At 35.1% G+C, this 10566-nt stretch overlaps 1 protein-coding gene and 1 pseudogene across 1 annotated transcript; one reads left to right on the plus strand and one right to left on the minus strand.

Annotated features, from left to right (window-relative positions):
• Positions 1 to 3410: 3410 nt before the first annotated feature.
• LOC115979488 (MDIS1-interacting receptor like kinase 2-like) lies at positions 3411 to 7331 on the minus strand. The gene is made up of 2 exons (XM_031101540.1): positions 3961 to 7331; positions 3411 to 3881 (listed from the first exon to the last, which is right to left on the minus strand). The coding sequence occupies exons 1-2, from the start codon at positions 6845 to 6847 to the stop codon at positions 3589 to 3591; spliced, it is 3180 nt and encodes a 1059-aa protein (XP_030957400.1). The 5' UTR covers positions 6848 to 7331; the 3' UTR covers positions 3411 to 3588.
• A 2091-nt stretch (positions 7332 to 9422) lies between these two features.
• LOC115981414 lies at positions 9423 to 9599 on the plus strand (annotated as a pseudogene).
• Positions 9600 to 10566: the final 967 nt, after the last annotated feature.

Below are 10566 nucleotides of genomic sequence, written 5' to 3' on the forward strand. Positions count from 1 at the left end.
TAAACATAGAAATTTACCAAAATACCATAGAAACCTAAAAATTAAGCAATATACTTCCGAAACCTAAAAATTGAGCAAAATACCCTCAAAAGCTTAAAATTACCAAAATACCCCTGAAACCTAAAAATTACCAGAATACCCTATAAACCTTAAAAATGATTGAAATATGCTCTAAACTTAGAAAATGACCAAAATACCCTCGAAACCTAAAAATACCAAAGTACCCCCCCCGAAACCTAAAAAATGACCAAAATACCCCTAAACCTAAAAATGACTAAAATACCACCCTAAACATTAAAAATGACCAAAATACCCCCGAAACTTAAAAAATGACCAAAATACTCTAAAAACCTAAAAAAATGACCTAAATACCTCTTAAACATAAAAAAATGTCTGAAATACCACATAAACCTAATTGAATTTCAATTGGATTTCAATTAGAGTTTAATTTTGTGCCACATGGCTCATCTAATCTAAATTTTTAAATTTTTTTGCCTAAATCATGTGTGTGTAACTGTAATTAGTTTTAAATGTACACGTTCTTATGTACGGGGTTACACACTAGTTATACACATAATAGTAATGTAATGAGAAATTTGACATAACTAATATCATGAAAATTGAGGAAAAACCATTTTAGTACATCTAAATATCCTAATTGAACTAATGTCTTATATGTTTAATAACTCAAGCTAACATCAATAGTATCACTTCAATTGATCAATCTCATGCGTAAACACAGGTTACATACTAGTATTAATTAATTTAAACTATAATTTGACCTCAAAACTATAATTTGAATTTACTATTTTTGTTATCATAACTATCAATTTTTGGAAAGCATATTAAAAAAAAAGTGTGTGTGTGTATGTTTTTTTTTTTTTTTTTTTTGTTCTTGAAAACTTTAAATATCTACAGTGTTAGAATAAATTAATTTAGTTCCACATACAAATAGCATTTTGTTTAGTAGTCTACTGGTAGCACTTCTATGTGGAGTAACACTCCCTCAAGGGTTCAATTATCTGCACCAACATAATTTTCAGCTTAATATTTTTTTTCAGCGCCAATTTTTTTCATTTATTTTTTATTTGAAAAAAAAAACCCAACCTATCTCTCTCGCTCCTCTACTCACGCGTTTCTGCCTCCCACAGACCTCACGCCTCTCCTCCCTCATTGATCGGTAAGCTCTCTCTCTCTCTCTCTCTTTCTCTCTCATTGATCACCACTGTTGATGAGTATGTCATTTATATCTCTTTTTAACTGTCTCTTTGCACATTCACATTCACTTCTCACGTCTCCCTGTTTCTTTTCTGCATATAGTGACTTTGGAGTTATTGTTTTGTGTTTCCATTCGAATCAAATATGAATGAGGATTAAGATTTTTTTTCCCTTAAACAAAATGTATCAATTAAAATTCCAGTAATAAGAAGGTCAAAAGATTGGCAAAAAGAAATAAAGCAATTCTAGAAGACCATTACATGTTTTTGCTATGGTGGAAAATGGGAGAGCAGTATTGTGGTGAACGTGAAAGATGTGCATAGAGAAGTGTAAAAGAAAAATAACTTTGAGGAATTATTATTGGATCCCTTCATGAAATGTTTTATGATTTGATATGAGTTATTTGTACTTACAATGGTTGGAAAGCAAGTGTCTTGGAAACTTTAGGAAACATATTTGAAATTGATCTGTTCTTAAACCTACCTTGTGTGAGCATCATTAGAATTGATTTGAAACCCTATGGCAAGTTGTGAATAGAAGCACGGTATCGTATTTAGTCCTTTGCAAGGGACGGTCATACCGTAGCTAGTCCTTTGTGAGGGACGGTCCCAAGGAGGGGACAATGCACATTTGGTAGGTCCTTAGCAAGGGAGTTGATCAATTCTGGTTCCAAAGAGGAAGCTCCTTAACAAGGGAGTACACCCTTAGAGCTCCTTAACAAGAGTGTACCCTTAGGTTCCAAAGAGGGGACCGCGCAACCCTGTCAATGTGAGGATTCATGCTCTCTAGACCTTATCTAAGTTTGAGGCATTACACGTGACCTCTTTGTCCATCATGGCAGAAAGGGGGAGATGTTGTGTTGAGGGGGAGACTTTTATTTGATTATGTTATTTTAACTCTAAAACTCTTGTTCTTTTCTATTTGGGACTTGTACCTTTTTTTTTATTTTAATCTTTGATACACTATGCTTTATGTTTAGTTTTTGGTTGTTGGTTTAACAATTGGTATCTGGCTTTTTATGTTGACCCACATGTTTTTATTTTTGGTTTTTTGTAGTATTATTTTATATATCATTGTAATCAATATTGTTTAGCTATCTTTATTTCCACATATGTGTTTATGCTTTATTTTAGTGGTTGAGAAAAAGGTAAGTAATCTCTACACAAGACATTCAACCTCCTTGCTGCTTCCTAGGATTGTGTAGTTTATAGGGATATAAATTTTCTTTGAGCTGTATTGTATTTGAGTCTTTAGATGTAAATTTTTTTGTATGAATTGTCAAAGGGGGAGATTGTGAAGTCCTTATTTTTAGGTTGACAAATCATGAACATTTGTAACAGTTATAATCTAGGTTGTCTCTTAAATCGGTATTGAAGTAATTCATAGACAAGACAAACCAAGGTTCAAACGAATCAAGAAACATAAACTGGACTATTATTGCACAGGATTTTATCACCAACTCGACTTGTCGAGTGTTACATAAGTCGACCGATTGACTGCATATCTCAACTAATCGAGAATCATGCTGATTGAATTCGTAGTATTTTCTATTAACCATTTGATCTAAAGCTACTTGCATCTTAAGTACACTATCTAAGCAAGCCTTAGAGCATGTTTTCTAAGACTACAGGAGAGTAGTGTATTGTACATAGATTTGAAATTTCCCAACCACTCTTAAAGCATAAACTAGAGACCTATGTTTATTGAAAAGATCCTATTATCAAAGTGAAATTATTGCATCCAATTTACATTCAAGTTACTGGTACAAATCTTTTAGAGTTGTTCTCGGAGTCCTGAGCGTACATTCACGTGCAACAAGTTAAGAATAGAAGAACCCATAGTCTTGAAGCTGTGTGTGGTCACGTTAGTAAGTACTACAAGAAGTAGCATTAGATTTAGGGTTAAATCTTTTTTTACACACTTCAATAATATTCTAGTGGATTTGTTGACTTGGGTATTGATGATTAAATCCCCCAAGTTTTTACTATGAAATAATTTGTTTCATTGGCTTTCTCAGGTCATCATTTTGTTATCTTTGTGTGATGCATATTTGTGAGTTGCTATTCATTTTAGATCTAAAGCATAAGTAAATTAATTAATTATTTGGTCAAAGAGTTGGTTAACTTTGTTACTATTGGGGCCAAAAACCCTAATAATAGCTAATCAAACATGTATAATCACAATGCCTTGAAATCTGTATTACTAGAAGCACGTTATTAATACATGCAATTAAACATCTAGTAGTAATCTAGGCATTACATAATCTTAAACAAACAATTGCCTTCAACAACATAAATTTGACAGAATACAGTGTCTTATTATATCCTTGCTTGTCCTAGTCAAACTATGATGGCTCTAGGAAAGTGCACTTCAGCTTGATAAAATCCGAGAAACCATATGCATAGTTGGTCTAGATTTTGGATTAGCATGCAAGCATGCAATTGCCAACTTTCTGATGAGTATTAGTTGATTCTCAACCTCAAGAGTGGGAGGTGGAAGGCGTGTGTCTAACAAATCATTCAACAAGAAATTATCCTCCATGGTTGAAGTAGATAGAATGGAGATGATTTCACCAGGATGCCTACCTTTGATCACTTCAATAGCCAAAACTCCAAAGCTAAACACGTCGCATTTCTCAGTTATCTTCATTGTATAAGCAAGCTCTAAAAAAAAAGTAGAATATTATGTCAATGTATTCATATGATCTATGTTCTATATTGATTAAACAAGTAGGTACATTACCTAGTGCAAGATATCCATATGTGCCAGCAAGTGAAGTCCAATTGGATGAGTCTTGATTAAGAATCTTCGCTGTGCCAAAATCTGAAACATGAGCCTCGTACTCTGAATCCAGCAAAACATTTTTGCTTGATACGTCCCTATGAACAATTGGTGGTGAACAATCATGGTGCATGTAAGACAAAGCGTAAGCCACACCTTTGATGATATGCGCCCTCTTATTCCAGTCCAATTCTTTAGCTCCTCCATCATTGCTCAAAATTGAGGCCAAGTTACCCTTTTCAAGGTACTCGTAAATCAAAATTGAGAAACGTGAATGTGAACAAAAGCCATGCAATTTTACAATATTTCGATGCCGAATTTCTGTTAATGCACTTATCTCATTTAAGAACTCTTTTTGTTGTGAAATATTACCATCACACAAGGATGTGAGTTTCTTAACTGCAAATGTGTCTCCAGATAATAGCTGGGCTTTATAGACGGTTCCATATCCTCCTTCCCCAATGCAAAACTTAGCATCAAAACCCTGGGTTGCGTCAAAGATTTCCTGGTACATTGTTCTTCCATCAAAAGTTGATATTGTAAACACTTCTTCCTTCTCAATGTATGTGTTTTGATTTGTCTGTGGATTTTGCCCTTTTCCTTTTAAAATGAAGAATATTCCTAGGAATAACAATACAAGTGAAAGTGATCCCAAGAGAGGGAAAATGATTTTATTTCCCTTCTTTGAGATATGTCTTGCCTTACAGGGTTGCAATCCCGTAACGTTTCCACACAATTCTTTATTACCTTGTAATGCTTCAATGTGAGCATCATGAAATGCTCGACTATTGGGAAGAGGACCCTCTAACTCATTATAGGATATGTCGACAAACGACAAGCCACGCATCTTTTCGAAAGCAGTTGGAATGAGACCAGAGAGGCTATTATGGGATACATTCAACAACTCCAAGCTCTGCATATTGCTGATTTGTGAAGGTATCTCTCCTTCGAGTGAGTTAAGGCTCAAATCTAGCTGGGACAAATGAGCTAATTCACACATTTGGGCTGGAATGTTAAGGATAAACTTGTTGTTGCTCATATTCAAGTAATGTAGTTTCAAAAGGTTCCCTATATTTCTCAGGATTTCCTTGCCAAACCTATTAGTGGATAGATCCAGATACTCAAGATTTATTAATGATCCAAGCTCCAAGGGTAAACCACCATAAAGTTTATTGCCATTCAACATCAGCTTCGACAAAGAAGTCAACTTTCTAAATTCCTTTGGAACCTCCCCAACCAAGTGGTTAGAAGAAAGATCAAGTAATTGGAGTTGAACTAAGTCTCCAATTTCAAGTGGTATGCGACCCGAAATATTGTTCCCAGCAATCTTTAGAGCGGTTAGTTGTGTGCACTTGCCCCAATTGTGTGAGATTTCACCATAAAATCTATTGTAACTCAGGTCCATGTACTGTAGGTTTCTATAGACACCAAAATCTTCAGATATATTTCCAAAGAATTGGTTTCTTTCAAGGTGGACTCTAATTAAGTTTGTACATTTTCTCAAGGTTTTTGGTATTGGGCCTGTGAGACTGTTGTTGTCTACTCTCAGTAATTGGAGAGACCCACTATGGCATAAGTTTTGAGGCAAAAAGCTAGTGAAGTGGTTGGCATCTAGCAGCAGAGCAGTCAACTTCATTAAGTTTCCAATCCCTTGTGGAATGGGACCAGAAAGTTGGTTATCACGAAGGAATAAAGCTTCTAAGCCACTCAACCTACCAATGGAAATTGGAATAGTTCCATTCAACTGATTTCTACTCAGTTCAAGATCAATTATGGACGTCAAGTTTCCTAATTCTTCAGGAATGGTACCAGAAAGTTGATTGTTGTACAGGTGTAAAACAGTTAAGTTTTTAAGAGAACCTAAAGATTTGGGAATTAAGCCAGAAAGATTATTTGTTTCAAGGCTTAAGAATATGAGAGACTTTAGATTTCCAATTTCTAGGGGGATGGAGCCAGAGAGCTGATTTTGGTTCATATGCAACAATGTTAGCTTTTCAAATTTTGCAATACTATAAGGGATGGGACCTACGAAACTGTTGTTACTTATGTCAAGTTCAACTAAATTGGTAAGGTTTCCAATTTGTGGAGGAATGGAACCAGAAAGTTGATTATCATAGAGGTACAAATATGCCAAGTTGCTTAAATTACCTAAAGATATAGGAATGGAACACGAAAAGAAATTACTATTGAGACAAAAGTCAGTCAAATAGCTCAAATTACCTACTGAAGCAGGAATGCATCCACAGAAATTGTTGCCATACAAAGAAAGTTCATTAAGAGACTTTAAATGACCTATTTCTGGAGGAATTGAGCCACTTAACTGATTTTCAGCGAGGTGCAAGACCTCAAGGTTGATCAGTAGGCCAATCTGGGGTGGGATTTTCCCCGAAAAGTTATTAAAGGATAGATCAAGATATATGAGTTTAGACAGGTAACTAATATCAATAGGAACTGTATCAAAGAGTTCATTCATGCTGAGATCAACAAATGAAAGGTTAGGGAGTGATGAGAATGAAAATTCATGGAGAGTACCTTTCAAGCCTGAGTTAGTCAGGTTTAATCTGATAACACTTCCTGCATGGTTGCAAGAAACACCGAACCAACTGCATGGATTTGAGCTTGCATTTTGATTGTTGGAAGAATTGGTTGCATTATTATTAGGATGGAGAGTCCATGAAGGCAGGAGTGACTGGTTTTTATTTTGAAGACTGGCTTTCCAAAGGAGAAGAGCATTTGTCTCGGTTTCTCTATCCACGTAAATAGAATCAGAAATAAAGGAAAAATGTAACAGGGCCAACATGAATAGAGAAACGGGGGAAAATACTTTTTTGAAGCTAGTGAATGCCATGGTTTTTTTGAAGATAGTGAAAATTAAGGATCTGATTCAGTATCTCTATTTATCAATTTTCATCACCCCCTTTCTTTAAATACCAATCATGTCAAGCGTTGTCCTTAATGGGAAGAGAAGAGTTTCAACATATCATTGACTTTGGAAGGGGTAGAGCTGAGAATTTTTGTCTGAGGACTTATAGGGTAACTAAAGATATATTTCATTTGTAGTTTTTATGACAATTTTTTTAATGAATTAATAACTTGTTAATTGCTACCTAACAAGTTGAAAAAAAAAATAAATTCAAACATATTTGATGCAAACTTTTATATATATACCTCAGCATATGTACCTCAGCATATATACCTCAGCCATGAATCACCCCTAGACTTTTGCTGTTTTCGCGTGGAAAAAAGAGTTTTTCCTAGTGCCACAAACAATCATAGAGCTGTTACTTTAGCTCTCTTCCGTAACAGACGGGTTGGTTGTTGGTTGTTGGTTGTTGGTTGTCTGTTTCACGTATACCTACCATGAACATAAATTTTGTGGAAAAGTTGTATATATTTTTTCTGGTTTCATTTTCCAAGTCAAAAAAAAAGGAAAAAAAAAAGACCATGAACATAAATTCCAAAAGAAAAAAGAACCCCGGGAAGGAAATTAAGCACCTTTTGTTTTTTATTGTTGGAAAAGTTGCAATTCTATCAACTTTTTTTTGATTGGAGGAAGTCTATGTACTCTGAAGTTTGAACATTGAAAAAATTGTATTCAAAGTTCTGGAGTTGATTGGCCGGAATATTTCGTACCGGTATCTAGGCCGGTACAGAAACACGGCTGTTTCGTGCCACTCTAAATACCAGGATATACCAGGATGTACCGGGTTATTCAGGCAATATCCGTGAAAACATCGGATTCCTGCTGAAAAAATTAAATCGGCTGGTACAAGAAAATTATAAAAAAAAAAAAAAAAATGCGCCAACTGAAAAATATACCAAATAGAGCACACCACCTTGGTCGCCGCCAAGTTTTCAGTGTAGCCTCCGTATATCCGATCGTCCCCGCCGCCCCTTCTTCTTCTTCTTCGCGTTTGCTTTACCCAGACGTTACCTCTCTTTTGCTTATGAATTTTCTTATAACGATGCCTCTGTTTTTTTTTTTTATATTGTGCTTTGTTGTCTTTTTGTTTAATTAGTGTGCCTAACCCTTGTCTGACGCCCATGTGAATGGCTGATGGCTCTACTCATCTTAGTTCAAAATATTTTGAGTACTACCACTGCCATGTGTCAAACATGCATTTAACTTTGGTGTACTTTTTTATTATTATTATGTTATCTCTATATATTAATATGATTCTAAAAAGTTAATTGTGTTTCAGTAGTTATTTCGGTATGGTACTGGAACTAATGTATTAAATCCATTCCATTTTGACCGGAATAGTCGGAATATCTCATACTAGGATGCAATTCAGAATGGTAATAGTAATACCACCTGTTCCATCTCGAGTCCAATTCCGAACAGTTTTGGGTCATTCCGGCCATTTCGGTCAATTTCGGCTAAAATATAAATTTCGGCCAGTATTGGAGAGTGAACTGAGAGAGAGAGAGAATGAAAGGAATAGTTTAGAAAATGAAACAATGGGATCACTTGCCTTTACTCTAGATGTGTTGTTGCATATGTAAATTGAAGGGAAGTTGTAGTGAGGAAACTACTTTGAAAATGGGAAGTAAACGGAAGAAGAAGAAAAAGAAAAAGAGGGAGGGAGAAATAGATGCAATGTAGATATTTTTAAAGATTGCGGGGGTGTTCAATGAACTCTGGAAATTGAAGCCTTGGGAAATAAAAAATAATAAAATAATAATAATGTTTCGTGGCCTGTTGTTGGCAGGTGAGGAAGGGGATGGAATAAAAAAGGAAAAAAAAAACGATTTTAAATTTATATTTGGTAGGACTTAGAACATCATAATCTCGAAATTTCAATTCTATTCTATTTTACCATTCTAAAAAGTCACTTTATTATTATATCATACCATTTTACAATACCTCTAACATCTCAAACTTTTATTTTACAATACAACATATTAAAATAATATTTCTACGTAATAAAATAATATATCTCAAACCCAAATAAAAACAAAAATCCAAATCACCTCAACCACCTGTTGCCACCACCACCACCATCACCACCACGAAGAATATACCCAAACTGAAACCCATGGCCACGCCACCACCCCACGGCAACCCCAAAAACCTCAGCCCTGAAACCCATGGCCACCACCATCGACATGGCAACCCCCCCCACCTTCACCACCATGAACCCACATATGACCCATAATAAAAACTCCACCCCCTTCCACCACCACCACCACCACGGCAATCCCCAACTCCACCACCATGAACCCACAAAAAAAATCCATCCCAAAATCAAATCAAACCAATAGCAAATTCCAAATCTAAAAGATGACCCCCCCAAAAAAAAAAAAAAAAATCAAGTCAAAATTTACACAAACCCAACTACAAACCGATCTCGTCGCTGCAAACCATGCTAGAAACCCTTGAACACGCCGCCAAGTTTGTTGCTCTCTCTAAGTTTGTTACGATGCTGAGCTGATATCCAGGAGCTCTAACACAAGACTGGGAGCCAGTGGTGCTTCACAAGAACAAGGCCAAGGTTCAAGATCGCAACAAGAAGGCGGTGAACTAGGCGTTGCGGACCGGGGCTACGGTGCAAACTGTGAAGAAGGCGGAAGCCGGTGCAGACCCAAAGATGTCATGAGAAAGGAATGAGATGAGAAAGCATAAAGAGAGAGAGAGAGAGAGAGAGAGAGAGAGAGAGAGAGAGAGAGAGAGAGAGAGAGAGAGAGAGAGTCAGAAAATAGGAATAAAAAGTAGAATTGCACTGTAGCAGTATTGCAAAAAAAATTTCAATACTTGGGTTTAACATTTTCTGATGCAGAGCATTTTGGGGCTTAAAATGCCAAATTTCCCTTACATTTGGCATTAGCATTCCCTAGTGCTAATGCTTTTAGGTTGAAGCAATGTTACATTTATAAAAATTTTATAATAAATTCTACGTAGCAACTTTAAAAGGGTATGATGAAATTGATCGGTACTGAAATATATTATTTTAATAGATAAATTGAAACAAGTTTTGAAATGGTATTTATAACATTGACTGGAACATAATATTTTGGTATAGGTACATACTAATATACCATTTCAGAATGTAACATAATATATATTTATATAATATATATATATATATATATAAAATAAAAAGATTATTATATTGTAAGAAATAGCACAAAATTTTATAAGTTAAGCAAAAAAAGCAATGTTGTTTTATTTATTAGGTTTTTGTGGGAATGAATAAGAGACAAAATGTTGCGTCTTTAGTTTAATTTATGTTGTATATATAGGTATATACATGGTAGGTTATAATATATATACCAAGAGTTGTCTATTGAAATGTCATAACTTTTCAAATTGGATGTATCTAAAGGTGCCTATTGAAAGATCATAACCCTTCATATTTGATATATACTAAAGGTGCCTATTGATTGAAAAGATGCCTATTGATTGAAAAGATGCCTATTGAATAAAAATGTGCCTATTGACCGAAAATGTGCATATTGAATGAAAATGTCCTATTGAATGGTCATAATCTTTTGGATATAAATAGTGGTTCATAGTCATTTGGTAACTTCTTCTCTTTCATCTTTCTTAGAAATACAAGAAACCTG

This window comes from Quercus lobata, chromosome 3 (genome assembly GCF_001633185.2).
Source record: "Quercus lobata isolate SW786 chromosome 3, ValleyOak3.0 Primary Assembly, whole genome shotgun sequence".
Lineage (NCBI taxonomy): Eukaryota > Viridiplantae > Streptophyta > Magnoliopsida > Fagales > Fagaceae > Quercus > Quercus lobata.

Bases quoted from the DNA above. Each gene is read 5' to 3' on its own strand.
- LOC115979488 (XM_031101540.1), bottom strand. From the start codon at position 6,847: ATGGCATTCACTAGCTTCAAAAAAGTATTTTCCCCCGTTTCTCTATTC. The intron at 3,882-3,960 runs GTAATGTACCTA...CTTTTTTTTTAG, and splicing joins ATATGGATATCTTGCACTAG to AGCTTGCTTATACAATGAAG.